This window comes from Vidua chalybeata, chromosome 3 (assembly GCF_026979565.1).
Source record: "Vidua chalybeata isolate OUT-0048 chromosome 3, bVidCha1 merged haplotype, whole genome shotgun sequence".
Classification (NCBI taxonomy): domain Eukaryota; kingdom Metazoa; phylum Chordata; class Aves; order Passeriformes; family Viduidae; genus Vidua; species Vidua chalybeata.
This window is the reverse complement of record NC_071532.1, coordinates 16,632,181-16,656,646: the sequence shown is the minus strand read 5'-3', so window position 1 is coordinate 16,656,646 and position 24,466 is coordinate 16,632,181. Positions and strand designations below refer to the sequence as shown.

At 37.2% G+C, this 24,466-nt stretch overlaps 1 protein-coding gene across 3 annotated transcripts in view; it reads left to right on the top strand.

Moving 5' to 3' along the window:
* Positions 1–24,466, top strand: part of SDCCAG8 (SHH signaling and ciliogenesis regulator SDCCAG8) — a 104,045-nt gene that overhangs the window by 33,750 nt on the left and 45,829 nt on the right. For all 3 annotated transcript variants that reach the window (XM_053937279.1, XM_053937277.1, XM_053937276.1), the window contains exons 13-14: positions 3,620–3,762; positions 23,256–23,383. In XM_053937279.1, coding sequence (XP_053793254.1) covers positions 3,620–3,762; positions 23,256–23,383 — 271 coding nt within the window. The remainder of the gene's footprint in view (positions 1–3,619; positions 3,763–23,255; positions 23,384–24,466) is intronic.

The following is a 24,466-nucleotide window of genomic DNA, read 5'->3' as shown; positions in this document are numbered from 1 at the left end:
TACTTCGTTTTTGTTTAAGTAAAACTTCTGTTGTGTAACTGAGCTGAATATGGATGCAGGATGGCGTTAGTGTGTTTCAGCTTATGGTGAGTAATGGTGTTTCTCTTACTGAGGTTTAGCCTGCCATCTTTCCATGGCAGAGTGCCTGTTGATATTCCTGGAGTTTGGGCAACTGCAGAACAAGACATATTAAAGAGTACTTTTGAAATTATGTGCAGAAGTAATAAGAACATTAAAGTTGCAGAGTTAAGCACAAGAAGTTGCCTGTTCTAACCTTAATGTAGTCTTGTTGTACGTATACATTATGATAATTCTGTTCCTTGTTATACTGAAAATCTGTTTCAGATTTTCTTAAATGCAAGATTGTCATCTGTCTTTTTGCAGTTCTGTGCTCCATCTCTTGTCTCTCACATACACTGAAAAGTTAAGTACCTTGAAGAAATAACTTTCTGATCATGTGGTAAAAAGCTGTATCACAGGTGATAGGCACTGAGGGATGCAATTAACACTGCATGAGAAACAGAGCTGTCAGCAAAATGCTTTAGTTGGTGGTTTGTTTCTGTTTCTGTCCCTACAATGACACTGTGGCCTGGATAAGCTACAGAACTGCTTACAGCCTCCTGATAGGATGAGGTGGTAACTGATAGAAGAGATGGTAACAGAAGTAATAGCAAAATTACTCTGAGTAAAAGTTGGGAAAAAAGCTGCTGATAAGGTTCCCTGCAAAAACAACAAAGAAGATTCATTGCTTCTGTAATTTCTCTGTAGATTAAATCCCAATTATGTTGTGATGGCCGAATGATGGACTTTCAGAATTCAGGACAGAGTGTATTTGTGAGACTATTATTGTTAACAGGAGAAAGAAGAGGGTTTTTTATTATATTAACATGTCTCAGATTCTGAGAGTTAATGTTTCAAATAATTACCTGAGTTTTTTAATTGAATTATCCCATACTGTTGAGAGTATGATCTGTTTTCAGCCTGTAAATGTGGTGTGGTGTGTGGCTCCTACCAAATGATTTTGAATGAATATTTTTTGGTGTTTCAAAAAGAATAATTTAGTTGATAAGCTAAATATACCTGGATTGGCTGTTTCTGAGTTGCTGTTAACATGTTTTATTGGGTAGCATTTTTCTGCCATCCCTTTCTCATGGGATTGTCTGCTGTTTCTGCCATGGTCATTACCAGAATTCTAGCATATAGGTCATGCTGCAAGCACCTCCAAACATTGGTATTTTAAGATGTTTATATATGTCTGTATATACCTACACACAAGTACAAACACATATGCATCAGTGTGAAGAAGCTGATACTGGATTATGGAATTACTGATGAAAGTAGCACAAGTAAAATTGTTCTTCAAGCCACATTTTCATTTTCTTCATACTTCTAATAGAAATTATAAGACACCTGTGAATGTTTAAAGATCCTGTCATGAAGTGACACTTCCCTATCTGAGAATTTCCCGCTGCACTGTTATAACAACTAAAATCTATGGATGTGTTCTTGAGTTCAGCCCTGAAGGTTCAACATCTGGCTGATGGAAACGAAACACTTTCACCAGAGGTTCTTGCACTTGGAATCTGCTTCCTTCTGTGGGTCTGTGTCAAAACCTGACTGAGCCTGTTTAACTCAAGGCAATGGTGTAAAGTCCATCTGTTCCTTGAAACTTTTCCCTGAAGGAGCGATCTAGAGTGTATTTATATTCCCAGCTGTGGTTGTGCTTTTTTTAAGTACTTAGCTGATGCTTTTGAACTAATTTGTGGTTTAAAGGTGTGCTGAATGGATGCACTTTTAAAGCAGCTTTTAGGAATGTTGTAGAACTTCCCTATCTTTAACTTGTGAAGACAGTGAAGAGTTCATGTCCCTGTTTACTATGAATGGAAAAATAACATTTATGAACTGCTACTGTTAAGAAGAATAGAGAACCCACTGAGACATCTATTTAAAATACACAAAAGTCTGAAAAGTGAAAATGCAAAGCATTTGTAACTGAATATCTTTGAGCACCCGATTTTAAAATATTCTGTCAGTTATATTCTTTAGAAAATCGTTGTTATATTCTTTAGAAAATCGTTAATATTTTTCCCTTCTAGCTAGTTTTACTATCTTTGCATTTGAACTTGGAATTTCCTAAATAATTCGGTAGAAGGTGCATGTGATAAAGCAAGGTGACATTTCAATTCTAATCAAAATTTCCTTCATGAACCTTTGTTGAGTGTTCTTTGGGGGGAAAAAAGTGTGCAGTTAAGTAAATGGCAAAAATAAAAAAACCCCAACACTACTGAAATGGTGTTGTTTTTCTGGATGAAGAGAATGTATTTGTTTGATATCATAACTGTAAGTAGTTTAGATTAACACTTTTATGAGAGGAAAAGAGACAATGTTGTTTTTAAGATGCTTCAAATGTTTGTATTGGGGTGGGGTTATATTCATTTGTTTTTGTAGGATGTTTGAATGAATAATTCCATTAATTAAAGAAGATACTGCCTCTTTTCTACATGAGGAAGCTATCACAAATAAGCTATGGTATGAGTTTAAAGTATAGTAGATATTCAGCACTAACTCCTTATATGAACAATTTTATTCTATACTATAAATGACCTTTCACAGTTTAGTTGACTGAAAAACATGCAAGTTCCCTCCAGCCCCAATGACAAATAAATATTTATGTAAGGAGTTAGTGCAGAACAGTTACTACATGATAAAACTACACTGTCAGCTTATTCTGTACTCTACTGGCCTTCCTAAAAGCAACCTTAGAACAAAGTATAGTATTGTGTTACAGATATATTCCTACAGGTATAGGGACTTCTATACTGTTTATAGGGACTTGAAGAAAAATATGGTTCTCAGAATTTCTATGGAAAATGTTTAAATTGCTGACAATATGACTGGGATAACATAGATCTAGTACATATCACTGGACTTGAAGATGTTGGTCATGCAAACCTGACTATGGTTATTTGTAAATAAGTTAACAGATTCATCAACTGTAGTTACTATGTTGACTTATAAGGACTAATGATATTAATAAAATAATAGGATTAACAACAGCTGGTATGTTTAGGGTTCAGATAGAAGTCATATATACTTCTCTTCAATAATGGTAAAATCACAAAATTACCTTTATTCTCTTGTGTAATATTTGGTGACAAAGCTGAATGCCCCCTTGTCACTGGTTATGTAATAGGCATTAAAAAAATAAAAATAAATTAATTATCATGAGAGCTATCTTATCTCAAGCAGCTTCTGAAGATAGCCACTGTTCCACTGCCTTTCTGGCTCTCTAGCACAGTGACTTCAGGCCACAAATATGGAGCCTTCACATGAGAAAAATGGAAAATACTTGAATGCCTGTAACTCTTAAGCTGCATGAACACAATAACATTGATTGTATATTAGAGTATTTAAATATGAAATACATTTTGGCTTATCATAAGAATGTAATTTCAAATACTTTAATTTACTTGTTTTGTAGTTTTTATTGAGTAACTACTTTTGTTCAAAAACAAAACATGTGTTATTTTCAGGTGCTTTGATCACAATTTTTTTTGTCTTAAAATGTATCTCTATGTATTTCTTAAATACACTTTCTTTGGTTCTATAATTTTCTAAGAAAATAGAAAAACTGGGATTAGAACTCAATGGGAACAAACAGCGTTTGGAACAAGCCCAGCAGGATGTGACAGAAGCCAGAGAGGAGTGCCTAAAACTGACAGAACTGCTGAGTAAATCTGAGCACCAACTGCACCTCACCAGGTACCCCTTATCCTATTACATGCTGTAGAACCAATTTCATTCTGCTAATTTTTTGCCACAGGCTTTCCCACAGTTGTTGTAGATACTTGCAGTCATTGCCTATATGGGCAGCCCTCAGTTGTGTTAGAAGTGGAGATTTGAATAAGTGAGTTTTGAACTACAAAGTGAGTTATGAACTATAATTTATAAAAGTGAATTATTAGTGTGTAGAAGAGGCAACGTTCAGCTCTGGTGGTGAGGTGGCATGGTTTTAGGCAGGAAGAGCAAGGGAGGCTGCAGCTACACTTTTTTCTGTGGCTGTGCTTATTAGGACAAATATATTTGAAATGTTTTTTGAGATTGTAGTGTAGAGCAGCACCTTTGACCACAGGAGTTCTCAGATTAATAACCTGAAATTTTTTCATCAGAATGACCAGGAACATGTATATAAATATATAAATGAACATAATTTTTCTGTATGAGGTAAGCTCAAGTATGTGGGGAAGGTGTTTCAGTCTCTTGCTCAGTGAAGATGCAGTACAATGCACTGTGTAATGAAAACCTTCCCCTGAGCATATTCCATCCTTGGGTATAGTTCCCAATGTCTTTTGCTGCACTATTCATTCAATGTTTCTAGAAAACTCCAGAAGGCTGACATGCCAATTATTCATTGCAACTCAAGTTTGGGTGACTGCAGAACTTTTTTCCTTTTGTCTTGGAAAATGCTATTGTCCAACTGTTTGCAGGCTTTTGGTTGTGTGTGTGGGTTTTTTGTTCTATTGCCTTGCTCCCCCCAAGAATGAACATCCATAAACAAATCTGGCAGCTTTCGCTCAGTACTTAAGGGAAAAAGTTAAGTTAGTTTAAATTTTTCATAGAGGAGGGAAAAAAAAGTTTAGATTTTTATCACTTAACAGAAGTCTGTGTGTTTATCCAAGTCTTGTACTTTTTGGGCTTTGTGAGAATTCTGCCATTGAGTAAATGGAAATAAAATAGAGCCTTGTCTAAACTATTAAATTCAATGAATCATTTTTTTATTCAGCTAAATTTCTGTGTAATTCAGAGCACGGTTGTTTAACAGATGGAAGAAAGTACCACTCTAACAGCCTGTATTTAGAGAAAAAAATATGCTAGAGGTTAATGAACTTGAAAAAAGTTTTGGGTGAGTTGTTAAGATATCTAAAGTTTGGATTTAGCAGAACTTTATTAATAATGATTTGTTGTGATAGCTAACCAAATGGCTTTACCACGCTCCTTTTAGCAAAGGCTGATTATATGCAATAAAGCTCTGGATATCTTGGAGGAAATCTGACTAGTGAATCTATAATTTTTACGTTTTTTTTGGTAAAAATACTCAAAATGTAAAAATGAGAACTATTGCCTACTTTTACATACCAAAGTAATTAAAGCTGGATACCTAACATAGAGATGATTCAGGTAGCTTTTTGATGTACAGTCTCTGACTAGGAAAGTTTCTGAGACGCAAATCATTAGAGGCTGGGAACAGTATTTTGGGATGTAATGCTCTGTGCTGGCCCTGTTCTCATACAATTTCACAGATGCCCACTTTTTCAGACAGATGCTGACCTGCCATGGCTCCTTTGACCTTCTGCAAGGTCCTAATCTCCTCGGGGGTTTTTTGGTTGTTTGGGGCTTTTTTTGTGGGTTTGGGGGATTTGGTTGGTTGGGTTTTATTTTTTTGGGGTCAGTTTGGTTTGTTTTTTTTTTTTTTTTTTTTTTTTTTTTTTTTTTTTTTTTTTTGTATTACTGTGTATCCATGTTTGGCATCTCCTTACAAGAATTGAAATGTTTTCTATGCTGACATGTATTTATTGGAAAAATGTATATGATGAGACATGGGAAACAGGTTCAAATTTTTTTTTCTTGACATTCCCCAAATTCCCCAAATAACACTTTGTAGATCTTTGTGTTCTCTGTACACTTGGAGTGTCTGTCTGCTTTCGAAGAATATGTTAGGTGATGTTGCTTGAAGGAGGGGAAAAAGAGATGAGAGATTCATTGCTCCTGATCTGTTACCCACTAACCCCTTGAACTTAAATTCGTAGGGCAGGGTTTGAAATGTTCTTGTAGTGTCGCCTGTTTTCCCTGCCTTGCAGAGGAAAACATCCCCTACTGAAATGATGCTTGTCCTTAGCCTGTACCCTTTCTTCCTCTCAGCTCACCTCCTGGCAGAACAGGTTTTCTGTGCTAGTGAAGGTCTGAAAGTTACATGTCTCTAGTGGCATTAGTTTTGCATTTTGAACTCAGTATGTTTTTCATGGATTGGTACATCCATAGTTGTTGCATGTAAATTATATTCACTTATGGTTTGCCTCCTTTCATTTATTCCCTTCACCTCAAATGGCAACTGTGTCAGTGAAAATACTTGAAGGGTAGGGGTAATAGCAATCCTGTGGGGGTTGGAGACTCATTCACTGTGGTGCTTGCCAAGGAAAACAGATTTTAAGCTCTAGAGTCCTGCCTGTGGGAGGTTGCTGCAGAAATTGCACTGATTTAGTGCATCTCTAGGGTATTCTGGCCTTGGCCTCGTCTTGCTGATTCTCTTCTTTTCAGGAGAGGACCAGCTGGTTCACTCCAAGTCCTCTCACAACACTGGAGTTTAGGGAGGCCTGTACTGCTGTTACACCATTGTGGATAGTCTTTCTGTTGCCTTGCATGACCTGTCTGTGCTGTTCTGGCAGATATTAGAGGTAGCTGAGGAGATACAGAAAAAATTCTTTGTTTAGTATGAATTATTGTATTACTAAGGAGAAAAGCTTCACTAATCCACTGATTCTAAGTTTTGATATTGTAAATAAATACGATTATAAATGAATTCAAGAACTTTGGATTTTAATGTATAAAAATTAGATAAATGTATATGAAAGGAATAAATGAGAAAAAACATGCAATCTGTGTCATAATGTGAAAAGAAAGTACTCTGCAGAACAGCACTCTTCTCCAGGAGTCCCACTTCTTTGCTGTATCCTAGATTTCAGACACTGTTGATTGATTACCAACTAAACAGCTTCTAAGTTAACAAAATGTACTTGTTAAAAAGGAAGAAAAAAAGGTTACAATTAGCTATTCTAAACCATTGCCACGGAGTTTAAAATTGCCTTTTCCTGTCACCTTTCTTCCTGGAGCAATATGTTGCTTAGAAATACTTGCTATTAACATGCACTTTCTGCTATTGAATCTAGTTAGTAATTCTAATTTATATGTCTTCAAAAGACAGGGGAAACACAGAACTTCTAGTGTGTAGTTTTGCTTGTCAGTCATGTAACTTTGCAGATGTCACCATGCTATGAGACTGACCATGATTGTTTAAAGTTTTCTTGAGGGTTTCTTTTGCCCTAGTTTCAGCTTTGAGGTTACTGTAGTAGGAGAATCTTATGAAATTAGTTCTTAAGTCAAATTGCTCTTACTTTGGCAAGGTTAGGTCTTGCTAATTAAGCTTACCTGAAGCCCTTCTTCAGAGGGTAGAAAACATACAGGTCTGTTGTTCTTAGTTAATGAAAAATAGTCATTAAAAATCATATCAATATGCTCATGGAAAAGATGCAAGATGTTAACAACTTGTCCAGATCTTAGTGTGCCATCTAATGTAAAAAAAATTTTCACTATTCTTGTGTAACAGAATCATCATTAAAAAACGTTCCTCTTTTTCTTTCAAATCAGATCTGGAGGTATTATTTGATTCAGTTGCAGTCAGATGTAGTTCCTGTTCACATACACCTAACAAGTTAAATAAATCCTAAGAAGTGAGGGAATAATCAAATTTCAAAATTAAACTTTTATTATGTCATCATGCATTTTCTCAGGGATAGATAGATGGCTCAAGATATTTTTGACTGAAATGTCACCTGAAATTTGATAGGAAAAATAATTGACTAGAATAGAAGCAGATTTATTTTGGTTTAAAATTTATTATTCTTGTTTGCTTATGTGAAACACTAAGAACTTCTCAAGGTGAGCTTGCAGGTAGGGCAAAATTTCTAAATGAATATGTGCTTTCACATTCAGGTGAGCCATCAAGCTGCCCTAAATCCTTGTGTCACTCTCTTGAGGGACTAAAGTTTATATTACAGTGAGTCAGTGGTGTTGTTTTTCTTGATTATTCTTTTTCCCCCATTATGTGATATTTCTTCCCTCTTTTTGGCAATGATATGAAAGCAGCATATCTAAGGACATGCCAATTGGGTTTTAGCAGTGCTATAGTCATCCTACTGTGCATTGGTCCTTCTTGCTACTTTCAGTGACTCCATTAAGACTAGTTTCTATCACATGTACAATAAATAAAGCACATACCCTCCCAGGTTATGTGGCGTTATTTAATGTCTGAAGCTTTGGTGCTGAGCTGTATATCATCACCAGTGTTCCTTGCTAGAATTTGCAGCCCGCCTCATTCATTGTTCTCCCTATTTAAGCTATACTATTAAATTATAAAACATAAACTTCCCGGTGGTTATACACAGCCTTGTAGAGAGTTGCACAATACTTAGTATTTATTGTGGGTTTGTTCCTAGTAGTATCTATTAGTTAGCAACATGCTATGCCTTTTCCAACAATTTTAGCACCTCAGAGTCCATCATCTATGCTGGGAAGGAGTTTTGGAGAAACATTGTTACTAATATTAAATGACTGAGATATGCTTAATCACTCAGACTAACTGCTGAAAGTACCAATAACACTAGAATTGGGGGTGGGGGGGGAGGAAGCAGAAATGAGGTGTAACCAGTGATTGATTTCTAATTTTTTTGAAAAAAAAATATCAATATGCAAAAGCATTATTTTAAAATGCAGGGATGAGTGATAACATGAAACAACTCTAACTAATAAACTTTTTAGATTCTGCTTTGTATGTTTACTTTTCATTAAATTTAAGGACAGTTGCAGCTATGTTGTTGTGATTCAGTCAACATTTATTTCTATCTGGTTTTCATATACAAAGGCATCAGGATGCCAGAAAATAAACTGTTAACAGAGAATTAACTTCTTTGGCACGCTTTCATACTTATCTTCCAAATTAAAGAAAATGAAATGGGCAGAAGCAGAGTGTAGATTACCTCCTTTTTGTCAAAAATGGTGGGAATTTGAAAATTAATAATAAAAAAGGGAACAGATGCAGTAACATGCCAGAGGGAGATTAATGTGGAGAGTAAAATCTGTGAGCAACAAAACTGAAGCAAACTGAATCAGTGGGAGGTGGTTGTACAATCAAAATCAGGATAAAAGAGAAATTACAAACAACCCTGCACTTGTCAAAGTAGTAGTAATGAAATCCTGACTCTGCCAGCAGCGAGAACCTGTGTTAGCACTTTGGGGTAAGGCCGGGAGCCGGGTGCCAGGTAGGAGGGCAGCGCGAGGCTGCTGGGCGGCAGCCATCGCGTGTGGAACAGATGGCGGGGAAAGCTGGCCGGGGAGGGGCTCCTTCGCAGAGCTAATCAGACAGTAACGGATAGGGCAGCTGGGAGGACTGACCACCGCCAGGCGAGCGGCGGGGTAGCCGCAGCCGTGCGCGATGTGTGCAGTGGTGTGCCCGCCGGCCGCACGCGAGACCTTCCAAGGTCTTTTCGGTGCCGCCGCGGCCGCGCGAACTTGGGAGGCGGGCGGGGACGGGCCCGGGCCGGCACCGCGGCCCTCGGCGGCCTCCGCGGCGTCGAGAGCGTCCCGACGGCGGCATCGCGCCCCCTCCTTCCTCCAAAACGCGGGGCTTTGCTCTCGGCCCTGCCCTGTGCTGAGGTTACGTGGTTTCGTACCTTGCCGTAGCGGTATAGCGAACGGAGAATGTGGCGAGTGACAGAAATGCGAAAGCACGTGGGTCCGGGCACTGAGCTAGGAAACCGATAAGGAAACTTTGCTCCCCTTGAAAGGCGGGAGAGCCGTAGGTCGGCACCTTCCCACAGGGCTGGGCCCCTCCAATGAATGGAACCAGTTTTCTGATGTTTTACTTTTGCTCGGAGGAGGCACTTCCCTACTCATAAATGAGAGCTTGAGAGGGATGAATGGAGGTCCGAGCCTTCTGATCCTGAGTCACATGAATAATTTGGCTCACGTAAGAAGTAAAGATCAATAGGATTTCTTGTGCAAGTAAGAGGTAGTCATGTGTGAGAGGATTACGAGGTCATGCCCCGGGTTGATGACTGTCAGCTTGAAAGAGAAATGAAAACAAAATTTTATCGAGGAAAGAGGGAAATAAAATCCTGAAGTGTACCAAGGGAGATCTTACCTATTACTACCTGGGTTTGTTTGATCAGGGTATGTGATACTTTTTTAGACCATTTTAACAAAAAAAAAAAAAACCAACAACTATGTGTCCTGCATCTGCTTTTTGAACTTGTGTGTATCTTGTCTGCAGAAGGTTTATAGCTTGGCTCAATTATCCATTTTGAGCAGGGAGGGGAGGAAACATTACAGGGATTTGAAATAGGTAGTATAACATAGCCATATGCTATTTATGCAGCAGTTTCTGCAATAAATCTAATTTGGTGCTGTCAAAAAAATTAGACTTATTTGCTATAGCAGCACATTAGTAAATTATTGTGGTAGCTTTGAAAGTTGTCATTCACTCTGCTTTACTTGCAACTGAATCTTGCAGAGCTTTTTTTTTGTTCCCGCTTCCTCTTCCCTGAGCAACTCTGTGAAAATCTTAGTTCTTTGTCCTGCAGCTGTAGAAACTGCAAATATTTTCACTGCTGAAAAGAAGGGCTTGCTTTAAGGGAATTGAAGAAGGAGGTGGAAGAATAGCCTCTATTGTTAACAATCATATGAATGCATATGTGGAAAAATCAATAAAGTGGTGGGGGATAAATTTCTCCCTTGCCTACAGGTTTTCATAGTGCAGCTGAAATTGTTTATCTGATTATACAGCATGTAGATAAATTAGCTGTTCTGCGTTATTATAGAAGGTAAAATATTTTACCTGCCACGATAAGACCATATGCTGCTTTATGAAGACTGATACTGAGTGACTTGAAATAAATCGGTTCTGTCGTCTTCTGGCAGGGCGTTGTAAAATTTTCTAAGCTGATACACTTTGTGTCAAGATAACACACAATTATTTAAATATAATTCTTTTTAATATTTTAAACCCATTTAAGTGATTGTACAAACATATAAAAGCCATTGATATAGTTTATAAGGGAAGGAAAAAAAAATGTAAGCAAAGGAGTAAAGAACAAATACAAAATCATATGTTAATTTCGAACATTAAAGTGTTTATAAATTATTATTAATTTAAATGAGTTTTAACATGGTTAATAATTGTATTTATTGTCCTACAATAAATATTTTTTAAGGAAAAGACAATAATACATGTTCAAATTTTAGTTAGATTTTAATTAGATTAATCAATTTTTTTTTTACGGCATTTAAACTGCAACTGGTCACATCAATGATCACATCAGGTTGTTGAGGCAGCCAAATTGCTACTGCATGTAGAGTGTGGTTCAGGAGCAGTGACAATACTTAAAGCGCTTTGAAGCGAGTGGTGAATTCAGATGAAACACTGAAGAGACTAACTGCTATAGAAAACAAACATCTTTATAAGGTCTTTGTTTTGAGCAGTTCTTATTCAGCACTAACAGTAATAAGTTTATGAGTGTGTATCAAATATTTACTTTGGTCTCATTGAAATTAGGTTTTTATTTGTGTGACTAATGACAACAGGATAATGATTTATTTTTTTTTGAACCAAAGTCTTTCAGATACATGTATTCAAGGCTGCTGGATTTTCTGCTGAATTTGCTACTGGAAAAAATGGTTCTGATTTTTATCATTATTTCTGACTTGTTCTAAAGCTTTTCTCTCAAGTACATTGAAAGCTTGTTTTTACAATAAGCTAAAATGTACTTTTTATGTCAGCACTTGGTATTTGTGAACTTCAACAATTTTAAAAGCTGTCTTGTGCTTTCAGAAGTATATTCAAAGTTGTTTATTTTGTGCAGTCACAGCGGTTGTTGATTTGTGGGTATTTTTTCTTTGCTGTGCAAAATTCTGCTCCTGAAGTCCTTGCCTAGAAAAAAAATTCAATAGAGAACCCAAAAGGTCGCCAGCTGCAGACTTCATCCAACTTCACATTGAAGAGTATCAGCCTTAGGTTGTCATTGCTGGAGAAAGTAGCTGGTGGATGGAGGGAGGAAGGAAAAAAAATCACCTGAGCATGCCAGCCTTGGCTGCCTGGCTGCTCTCCTTCCTCAGCCCTTGTGCAGCGCCCTTGTGCCGGTGGTTGGCCAGAAGAGGCTGAGCTGGGAGATGCCCGTCCTGAGCGAGCAGATGAGCTGCTGCCGGCTACTTGACAGGGCTGAACTCCTCGGCCTGGCCGTGCTGGCAGCATGGCAAGGTTAATAGTGTGCTGCTCTTGGTTGCCCCTGTGGGTTTGGTGGTTTGCATGTCAAACTATAGTTTTGTAGAAATAGGAGCAACTTTTCGCGATTAGCTTCTCCTTGTTGGTCAGTTGGCTTCTACAGGACTTAAATCACTGGGGAGTTAAAGTGTTTCTGTAGTCAGGTGGGACACTGCTGCATACTCTTTTTGTATCAGAGTTCCTCTTCTATTTCCAGTGCATTTATTCACCTGCATCTAGTTTCCTATGGAAGAAGACCATAGCATGAGCAAATACTTCCTTGCAAATGCAGGGACTAATCCCCATATAAGTGATAGATCAGTATTAGGCTTTTATTCAGATATACTTAGGCAGTATTTGTCAATACAATTTTCATTAGAGTCAAATTCAGACCTAATGTAAGTATAAATGTATTTCTGTTAATAAGATTGGATTACCTCCTGGCTTTGACCCAGAAAACTTTACTTTAAATTCATTTTTGGTAAAGAGGTAATAAGATGGTGGTTTATTATAATTGCTTACAAAACTTCAAATATGTTTGGGGTTTTTTTTTATTGTATTTATCTTGGTAAATGGTTATCCTTTTTTTTAAAGGATACCAAGGTGTGCTGTGAAATTGAAAGTATTTCTTGTTTTAGAAGAATGAGACTGTCAAGGAGGTTAGTTAATAATTCAGGAACTTTTGGTTATTAGAGTATATTCCTGAAAAGAAATATGGACACAGGAATTGCTAAAAATAATGTATCCTGTTGATAATAAGAGTTTAGTTTCAGCCTGTCTTTACAATTTGCCTCAATGTAGAAGACAGTATTCTAGCAAAGAGTTGCATATGTGTGTTTTACAAGGCTTAAAAACAAGAAAAAAATTGTAAAGATTTTTTTTCTATAAATGGTGTTGCATTTGAAACATCAATAGGTAAGGCAAAAAAAAAAAGCTGCAGATTAAATCATTTTAAATGAGTGCCACTCTTGACCACTTTAAGATTTTACTGTAAACTTACTCATTCAACTGTTCCCATTTTCTCTTTGTATTTTTAGTCAATAGCTTTGTTACATAGCATTAAAGTCAGAGTCAAAAGTCTTCATTTATTATTTTATTTGTAATATTTTTATCAGCCTTTTCCACTTCTTCACATAGCTCTGCAAAGTCTTTCTCAGATTGTGCTAGCCTTAGCAAGAAGGAACAGATATGTGTATTTGAGGAAAAACACGTTAGCTGTTGGAGTTAACAAATAATGATTAAAAGCTATTCTTTTGCTTCTTACTATTTCTCTTACACCCCAAACTGATCTTCACAAATACAGGACTGTAAAGAACTTCATCTGCTGCTGGTTAGCAGAAGTGGATTTAAATCTACACCGACAGTTCATTTGACAATGACCTTGAGGGGCTTTGCTTCTTGAAGAAGAAAGCAGAAGCTTGCGGTAAACAAAGTTCACTTCTGACAGATGGATTGAATGACAGAAAGGTTGCGAGTGCCAGAATAGCCCTGGCAGAGGAGGAAATGTTCAGTGGAATCCAACAGGAGAGGAGGTGTGAACAGGTGCAGGGTTGCTGACGGAAGGGGAACCAGATGGAAGGAGCCAGAGCCAGTTTATTTAAAGGAAAAGGCAGAAAACACTGAAAGGCTGTGCGATCAGTGGCTAAAAGTGTGCATGGAAGAAGGTAAAAATTCACAAAGCAAAACTGCACAGTGGGATATCTAGCACTTAGCATAATGGTAGTAATTTGTGAGTTTCGTTTTAAAGTTGCTATTGAAATATGTTTCTCCCTTACTCTTGACAGCATAGAGAAGAGATTTATAACCTGTCCAAAAGGGGAAGAAAAAAAACCCTAACAAAACCACCACCAAAAACTTCAACTGTTATGCTGCCTGTCCATTATTTCTAATACTGCAGACAGTTACAATCAGAATAATATAAAAATTATGCCACAGCTGAACAAATGAATAAAAGGCATGTAAGGCTGGATTTTTTATTTTTTTAACTCACTTGTTTGTGTCTAGCTCTTGTGACATGTGGGCAGATGAGCATGGTTTTCATTAGGATGTTTTTGTAAGATCTAGAGCAAATCAACAATAGTCAAGTACAGTGTAATGTTAGCACAGTATTTCTCATCTTTTTTGCTTTTGGTCATAAGTCTGTCAGTTTGCTGGAATGTGTGGTAGCTTGCTGTAGGATGGGGTAGAAATCTAGCTTACCCTAGATCAAATTCCCTGAAAATCAAATATTGTCTTTCAAATTGTCATCCTGAAGAAATGCTTTGTTCTGTCAAACGATTCTGCTTCTTCCCAAGCTGTTCTTTTGAGGCTTGGTCCTTTGGAGGCAGGAAAAAAAACATTCCTCAACTTCTTCTCATTTCAGCAATAGTTTGGGATCATTATCAACTTCCACATATTAGGCCTGTGGCACCTTAAGTGCAGGTTGTGTGTCCGTACCTAACGTGTGTGAAAAAGGCAGGTAAATGTTGAGCAGTCACTCACAGTGCATCTGTGATCTACTGGATCGTTCAGCTGTGCTGAGCTGATCCGGATCAGGTGTGAGCACACAGGCACTTTCCTTTTTAATTAGCTAGAGCATGCAATGCCGTGTTTATGCTGACTTTATGCCAGCTGTAGGAAGGACAGATGATACCTGATTCAGCATAAAGCTTGCTGGTACAAAGTTAACGTACCAAAAACATTGGGTTTTTGAACAAATTTAAATTGGCAGAGTGAGTTCATAGCAGATCAGGTCTCTGCATCATTTAGCTGCATCATTTTTTGATTCAATGGTAAGAGCCTGATGGTTGGATTTACTCTATTAACAAGCTGAGCCTTGGAGTACAGAGTCACAGTTATTTGAACCTGGTCTGAGCCTATGCTGTTGCTGAAAAGCAAATCCCTAGAGTGGCAATATATGGCTATGTCTGGCCACATGTTGCTAGGCCCTTGCTTCTCCTGACACTGGAAGACAGGCACTGTGTGATCAGGTTATTGAGGGAGTTATTCAGATGGAAAACAAATAGTTTCTTGAAGAATAGGTTGTGTGAGTGCTCATTGTAAGAGGATGAAAAGAAGGACCACACCTCTTAAACTGACATTGTCTGCCTTAAATGTGTCCAGAAGCTGCATTGTAAGAGGTTGCTGGTGCCAAATTCAAGAATCACTATAGATCAAGAAAATTACTCCTTTATTTTAAATACAGGGAAAATAATTTGTGTAAATTTGTCTATACAAAACGCATACCTGTAAAAATCTTCTGCGTTAAGCAATTATTTCAACATACAATCATTTGTAAAAGTGTCTTGTGGAACAAAGAATATTCTAGAGAAATGTGCAATATTGGAAGTGCTCAGGCTACGTACCAAGACTTCACAAAGATCACCTCTCCCCGTGCTGTATTTAATTGTGTGTTTCTATAGGGACTTAGGAGCCAAATACTTCACAATCTGATGGTAATAGTCATGAGAGAATGGATGTTTACTTACAAGCTACATATTTTGATGGCAAAGCTTATAAATATGCCAGAAAAATCAGATTTTGATTACAAGTCAGTATATTTGACCTAATATGAGATGTTAATTACTGTTAGAGGCACTTTTTTCTTCTCTGACATCAAAATAGAGGGAAGCTATTGATAATATTTGGTTGTGACTTGACATACATAGGACTATTGAGATTGAACAGAAGTTATTGAGAAACTGGTGGTTTTCTGGATGTATCTTGACAGTTATAATGCCAAAAGAGTAAAATCATGTTATAGGCTAGGTGTTCACAAATTGTTACTGTTGTGCTGAATGTAAAGTAAGAAATCCAGTCCTTCCATTTTGTTAACTGGCCTCGCAGATAGAAGTAGAGATGTAGAAGTTAACTGTGTTCAAGGGTCTTTAATTCATAGAAACTTCCATAGGAGTAACACTCTGTGTTACTGTATGTCTGTTCTATGGTCCTACAGATTTTCATCTGTCTCATGCCCACTAAAATCTCCAGATAGTTGAAATAACTTCTAAGTAGATTTCCAGTATGCCAAGCAGGAGTAGGAATTTTTTTCACATGCAGCCATTAATGTATAATTTCTCCTGATACCTCACTAGGGCTTAAAGGGCAAAGTGGAAATTTTGGACTGAAGTGTTTCATTGTTTCTGTAGACTTCTTGTTATTATATAGAGTGGAAATACAGATGGAAGTTATAAAGCAGTTCCAGCAGTGTGACTGCATCCTAAATAGAGAGATATGGAAAAAAACACCAGTGGGTACAAGAAAGTTATATGCACTGACTTCTGTTTCAGCAAAATTTAAATTCTTAGAAAAAATAGAAAATAGTATAACAAGTTGACATTCCTTGAATTCTGGGAAAGGGGATACAGGTGACAAGTTACCTGCGTTTTGGGGAAAATTGTTTCAAGCTAATTTGTCAACTAATTGTAGTTAGTTTCCTGATGAGGTTGGAAATCTGTATAGAGCTTAATCTTTTCTTTTTTTGTCCCCCCAAAAGTGTTTCTTATTATTTGAAGTGTTTTTATGAAATAGTAGTAGCAGCCTGGAAGAGTTGTTTTTTCCAGCCTTTCATCTCAAGTAGGGTAGTGAAATTTCATTTTGTTTCATTAACTTGCTTTAAATGTATTTCTACTTTCAAGTTATTTCTGTAGCACCTTCGAACTTCCTAGATCTATATTTAAAGAGCTGGATGAATTTGAATGCTGAATTTTTCACCCCTTGACCTTTACATAACTTTTCTAATTGCTTTTAATGCTTGTCATGGTTCTCATTGCTTCTCGTGGTTATGAGAAGAAAGCTCTGACATTTCATTATTTTAGGCAACTCTGTATTTCTCAACTAATACAAGAAACATGATTTAAGTTTTGTTTGTTTGGTTGGGTTTTTTTTTTTTTTGAGCCTCAGTTCTCATGAATAGGCCCATATGTATCCTGAGAAATGATGCAGTCCTTCAAATCCAACAATTAATTTAATAGTTAGGTTTCTTCAAAATTTGACCATGCAAATAGAGATTTTACTGAAGCTCACCAAACACAGTGTGCTGGCTGGGTCAGTTTCCAGAAACTTGAGCTTTCTGCTGAGAAGACCTGGCAGCCAACTCCAGAATCAGCATCCAGTCAGCTCCCAGAAACTGACAAAAAGAGCAACTCAGTGGGTAATTCCCTCAATGGGATACAGGAAGGGCAATTTTTCAGCTCCTTGGAAAGGTTTAAAGAAATGACCTGATCATGATGCTTTTAAAAGATATTTCTACATAATTCTTGAGGAAGCATGCACTCATGTGTCTTTTTTTAAATTATTTTTTGCCATAAGAACATTCATTTCATGCCTTTCTTTTGCCTTGTAAGAGCACCAAGAGCCATAAAATCCAATCCTGTGTGGATTTACACAAGCACTGAGAAAATCAAAACCTTTATTACAAAAATTCAGATGGCAAAAAAAATCTACAGTGTTTATTAGGAGGGAACCACTAAACACTGTCCATCTAAGTCCTCATTCAGAGCAACCATAGCTATTAATAATATTAGATGAAAATTCATAGGCCTCACAAAAGAAGATAACCAAAACAGTCAGTCCTAAACAGAGTTTGCTAGAAAGCTGATTTAAAGGAAAGGGAGAAATCTTGTGACCCTAAGCCTTTCTTATTGACTTGATCCAAACGTATGAGCAAGGTGCATGATCTAGAGCTCTGTTAATTTAGAAGTTGTGGAAAGCAATAATTTTGAATCATAGCTACATTTAAAACCAGCATGTACCCGTTTACCTGCAGAATTACAGGTCTTACTCTGTTGCATTTTCTTACTTAAATGTTTGAAAATACTAAGATTGGATAGGATATGATAAAACTCAGTAAACACATTCTCTTTTGTAAATAGCTGAATGGGGTACTGCAGTGCTGTTAAATTGAAAGGCTGGTCTGAAAGGAGTTATAGAAGTTTTACATTAATAGAGAGAATTATTTAATACTATTCCTGGGGAGAATGACTTCTTGGTAAATTGGGGGTTTTTATCATGTTTGTAGCCCAACCTTTAGATTTGTCTGCTAACCTGAAAAAATAAAAAATGAGCCCTTATTCTTCTATGTATGACATACATGCAAAGATACATAAAAAATACAGGGGAAAGAAGTTTGTGAAGTGTGATCTTATTCTGTAGACCTTCTCTTATGACCTTTATCATTGTGAGTTTTGAATAGTGTCTGGTAATAAAGTTAGAGATAGCAAAAAAATTTCTCATGTGTCCCCTTAGAGAATGTCAGGTATTGTGACATCTTGTTTCAGCTTTTATACTTTTTTCCCTTTTTATCATGAATGTGTGGTTTGTTTGGTTGGGTTTTTCTCCTCCTATAGCCTGAGAGAAGAGCAAGGATATGCTCTAATTTTCCATTCTTCCTTTGACACTTGCAGCTGAAATAGTAAGATAAAATAGCCTATGAGAAGGTGATTCAGAAAGTTGATTGTACTGGACAGTCCACTAAACCTGTATTGCAGAAAGTTTGCAAGGCAGACTGCATAAAACACTGCTGAGCCTTTGTACCCAAAGTTATTTGGTCTTTAGGGCTTCTAATACATGTAGTCTTTCAAGTCCTAGTTTGAAGAGTTTTAATTGATTTGAGTGACTTCATGCCAGATTTTACTAAAGATACTGGGAATAAAATGCTTGGGTAACTCCTTGAAACTTTTCCAGTTTGGTACAGAATCTTCTGCTATACATTTATTTTCAAAAATACTGGGAGAGAAAGCTCATTTCCTCTGAAAGATCTAAGGGAGCCTTCAGCTGAGTCCTTTTTCTCTTCCGGGGTAATTTGTTGTGCAGTGGCTCACAGTGCTGGCCCACTTGGCTACATGTTACCTAGGAAAGAGGTCTGTTCTGGACCACTGAGGCATGTGGTAAAAGCATCAATGTTAGGCTTGACTGGTCCTCCTGCTGCCCAAGTCTGAGTGTGGGTGCAGAGTTCCAGGACTGATCATCATTTAGACAAGTCTTGTTACTTCAGACAACTCAAGCATTTGGAACACTAAATGCTGGCTACTCCTTAATGATTTATGAAGTTCAGGTTAAAGCAAGTATATATGAAAGCTAAAATGCTTTATAGTTATATTTTAACTGTAATTAATATGAAATGAAGATGTCAAAAATAATGCTATGATAACCTCTTGTGTATCACTGAACTGAGATAATTGCTAGAGTATTTTAATTTGTCCAATTAAGTTCATAGTCCTTACTAATGGATCCATTAGCTTTTTTTAAAATGCCACATGTTGATCTCATGGAAGAATCAAATAGTCAATATAGGAAGCATGGTTGCTTCAAATTGTAGCTGCTTTGCCAAAAGAAATACTGGCAACCTCCAGTCAGAGGCCTAATTCTACATTAAGAATCATCCTGCTTTTTTATTTTTGTATTTTTACTGTTACCAAACTGAAAAGACTCCTTCAGAAATACATACTATTGAACTATACTGAAATTCAAACTATTTAATTGTAGTGAAATACATACTATTTTACTGTACTGAATTTCAAACTATTTTACTATACTAAAATTCAAACTTTTATCAATCTAAGTTCTGTTTTATTCTAGTCAAGAATATATGAGGTTTTAGTTATGTCAAATATGACTTTTATGTCACTAGTCTTTAAATACTTCCTTTTTCTTTGCTGCAAAACCTTTGGCAGAGAGTGGACTTCTCTTGTAAATGTATCTATGATCCAATTTTTGTTTGTTAGTGGTGAGAAAGCTGTTTTGATTTGGGGGGTTATTTTGGTTTGGGGTTTTATTTGTTGTTTTTTTTTTAATTAATTTTGATGGCTCAAATTCAGTCAGCATACCTTCATGTTAGCTTTGAGACCAAAGTGAATTTTCACTTTGAATTTTTCACTTTCAGTTGGATTTTTTTAAAGTTTGCCAGAGATGGCAATTTTCTTCTTCCTGTGCTGTAAGCTACAGTTCACAGTGCCTTTTGTTTTGTCAAGAACATTTGAAAAGCATAACTTTCCTGCACTGCAAACCAGTATCGAGTTCATTGAGACATGCAAGCCAGTTAATTGAATTAACTATGACTTTTGATAGCCACAATGCAGGCTTAAAACAGGTGTTCAGGACTAAAATCACTGTGGAAAACCTGTTCTTCAGAACAGGGCTCAAGAAGAGCTTGAGCTTTCTCCACAATTGAATCTTTGGTTGCTTCTCACTTTGTTGCACAGAAGTGAAAGTTTCCATGAGTTCAGTGTGTCTGCTTTGGTAAAATTGATCAGTGTTGTGACCAACCAGATGTACATTTTAGTGTGTTTAGTATTTTGCACTCAGTAGAGCTACTGTTTAAATTCCTATAGAGAACAGGCTGGTGCCCTTAAACGACTCGTCTCCTATATTTGACCTCTATAGATGAAGTTTTGAAAAGTCCTGGAGCAATTAATCTTTAGCTGTCATTTCTGATTCAGATATTACCTGTGTCATCAAAATTAGTCAGTCATAGCTTTGCTTTTCATTGTCTCTGTGCTTTCTATTAGTGAATATAAGAAATTCTGAAGTTTTTGTAGGAGGAGACTTCTGATGTCTTCACACTAATGCTGGAGGGATTAAGGACTGTCTTCTTCTGTATGCAGTCTATAGATTTTATTTTACTCTGAATTGTGAAAGAATTGATTTAAGAAATTGCAATTAGACAGACAGTGTCGAAGCTTCTAGAACTCCTCCAGTATTTGTTGGTTGTAGCAGTAAAGCTACCAATAGATCCTAAAATCTCTTGGGCTGCCTTCTGCATGTTTTATACTTTTTTTTCCTCCATATATGTGTTGGGGAAATTTTCAGTTGGAGGGCAGAGAGATTGAACTTAGAGAGCAGGTTCAACTCAAGGTGTAGATAAAGGACATGCCACTCCATTCAGACAGATTTGGCTCCAGGACATATTTTCACTCCTGAGCAGTTCTAAGCACCTCAGATATTGCTGTGGTGCAAAATTTGGATGTTTTTTTATTCCAAAATCTTTTAAGTCCTAAGAAGCTGCTCGTCTATGTAAGAATTACCTGTTTTCCTAGTTTTACAACTGAGCCTTTATCCACTCTATAAACTCATCTTCCATCACCCCATACGCACTTCAGCCACAGGGCACTCACCACACATCCACAGTGTCTGAGCTCCTGCTAGCTTCTCTATGCAGTAAATGACACAGGTGAGTGGCTCTTTTGGATGGGTCCCTTACACAGGAGAGTGTTTTGGGGCAGTAGATTCTCCATTTATTTTGAATTTGCTGGTTAGCATGAGTTCATCGGGAGGGGCCCTAGCCGTGAGGAATGGACCTTCACAGGTTTGCCTTGGTAGCTTGAGCTGTGCAGCTTGCTGCGCGCTGAAGGTTACCCCCAGCAGAAGGCCAGCCAGCCAGCTGTGTGCCAGATGACTGCATAGCACCCAACTGCACACAGCCATCTCACATGAGAACTATTAAATAAAATACTGTGCTACTGACACTTTCTTCAGCTGAAAGTGTCAGAGGAATGTGAGAGGTGCTGGTGGCTTGTTTTTCCTTTAGGTTTTTGAGCAATCCGGTGCTTATAACAACTTTCTGAAAATAAAAAACATTTGTAAAATAAAGGGGTTTGCACAAACTGGTTTCCAACAAATATGGGAAAAATATTCTTAGTAATACTTTCCATATTTGGAGCTTACACTGAAAAAAATGATGGGAGCATCAGTCCTTATGATAGCCCCAATATGATTACAAAGCAATTCTGAGAGTGATGTGGTAAAGTACTATTCGGTATATGAAATTTCCTTTAAAAATGTGCTTTGTTTCCTTAACACTCTAATATTTTTGCTATCTAAACTTATTTGTTATCTTACTTCAGAAGAAACTGCCTGTGATTTCCAAGGGAGTTTTGCCTAAGGTAGGGCTTGAAACATCAGGACCAGGAATTAGTGTAATGTGACCCACCATTTGTATTGCTTTGGGGTAAATTTGAGAGAGAAGATTTAACATTGTGTGTGTCATGCTGAGATATTGCAATATCTCGGATGGGTTATTAGGCACCAATCCAAAGGTTAAGTGCAGCAACCACATGAGATGTGGCTTTATCCTTACATGATCTGTGCCCGTGTTCTGTTTTGTAGTCCTCTGAAATAGGTAATATCCCTAGAATAAAACATGTTTATAAGACTTTTTTGAAGCCTATCCCAAGCTATTAAATATCATTTCAGTAGAAAGGCATTTGCTCATGTCATTTGAAATCTAGAAATCAATTCTTGTATGTGTGAACTCACTGACGTTTTAAATGTGGATCCCAGTGTGCATCAGATAAATATTCACGACCTTTGGGAAAGTTTAGATCTGAATTTGCAGTTCAGGATCTTTTCTAATTTACATGAATATATCTTTTTGGGGTTTTATTTTCCATGCTCTTTTTGCTTGGCTTGCATTAAATAAAATGCTTCAATGGAGTGTGGTAGTCTAGCATTTGTTTTGCCTCAGGAGTGGATTGCCCCATCTTGCGTATCTGGTCAAGTAAATTGCTCTCTTGCCTGCATACTTCAATAATAGTACTGGGCTTTAGACCTTCCTGTACAACCCCCCAGTGAGCAGGACCACAAGGGGCTGGGCCTGTGTGGTGCTAACAGTCTACTCTATTGTCATGGATGCATTCATCTCCTATTTACATAAATTAATAGTTAAAACTTGTTTGGTTGCTCAAGAAATCTCATTAAGCTTTCAGAGTAGCTGTATCACGAGCAGTGTGGCAATCACTCCCATTGACTTATCTCCTGCTGATTCACTGGGAAGCAGTCCATCTCAGGGTCAGGTCCCTAAGCTTCCTTGCAGAATTAAACAAATAGCATTTAAAAGAAAATGCAAATAATATGTGCAGTGTAGAGTGAATGTTGGTAAGCTTCCTTAGAAAAAAGAGGTCATGATTAAAAATTTTAAAAATAAAATCCTATTTTTGTCTGCGGGGCCAATTTTCTCTCAGGAAATAGATCATACTTTTTATCCATTTTCTGCTAGTCACTGGAAATGTTTGACATTGCAAGAGAAAGGTCGGTTTGTATAACCTGAAGTGGGAGGAGAATGTTTAATGTGAAAAGCTTGGCCAGATTTTTATTATTATTATTATTTGAATGTTCTGCTTTACCCTTTTAATTTATCCACTTCACTATATGATTTTTATTTTTCTTTATTTCCTATTTGGTTTTTTTATAGATTGGAGAAAGAGAACATTCAGCACAGCATTAGCAATGAAGCAAAGGCCCGAGCCCTTCAGGCCCAGCAAAGAGAGCAGGAGCTGACACAGAAGATGCAGCAAATGGAGGCCCAGCATGAGAAAACTGGTAGGTGGTAGGGAAAGATTAGAGCCTGGGCACTCACTCACAAGCCAGGCCCACGCCTTACTGTGAAATGACATCAGGAACACCTGTAACCTTTGGCTGGCCGAAGGGAGCAGATGCTAACTACACCGGAGATTCCGAATTACATATTAGTTAGCGTTTAAAAGAGAAAATGGAAAGTATTGCCCACTGTCTGTTGATTTCAGAGTGCTGCTCTCACATCTGCTGCACCATCTGGATTATGAGTTTATTTACCTGTGTTCAAGAAACGTAAAGCTGAGAGAGACCACAACAAAGTAGAAAAACAAAGGGCTTGTTTTTGGCTGGATTTTCAGGCACACATGTTATATAAAGAAAATAGCATCAGAAGCTCTGCGGGAAATGCTCTGAGCTTACAGTTAAAGTCTCCTGAATAGCATTGAACAGTTCCCACAGTACACACATTATAGCTACTCTAAAAGCTTAATGAGTTTGCTTCAGCATCCAAACTGGAGAAAAGCTTTAGCCATTAATCGGTTCTTAATTCACTGTCGCAGCTGGATGTAATTCACTGGCTCCAAATTGATATGTTCCTTTATTTAATCTTTGCAGCCTCAAACATTTTTAGCATTGCCATGTGCCTCCCCCACATCCTCAATCTAGAAGAAAGATGTTTAATCCCTTGCATACTTCAGGTTCTCATAATAGGAGACTTCATTGCATTGACTTAGCCCATCAATAACATCTAACTTTAATCTGGAAGTAAAATGGGTTTTCCAAACAAAAAAAAAAAAAAAAAGAGCTTTTTGTATTATGAAGTAATATGCCAACAACACTAATAGAGGTGCGTATTATAAATAAACCAAAAAAAAAGGAATTTTTAAGAGATTAAGTCTGTAACCCATGAGCATAGAAAGGAGGAGGAGTTTCAGCTGTTATAGAACATTAGAACATGATATATTTATGTGTTTAACAAAATACCATATCTACCCACCAGTTATGCAGCACTTTCAGGAAAACTATACAACGTATATTAATTATAAGGGGTGTTGCATAATATGTAAGGTAGCAGGCATGCTATTCAATTTTCTGCTTTTTTTTAGTATT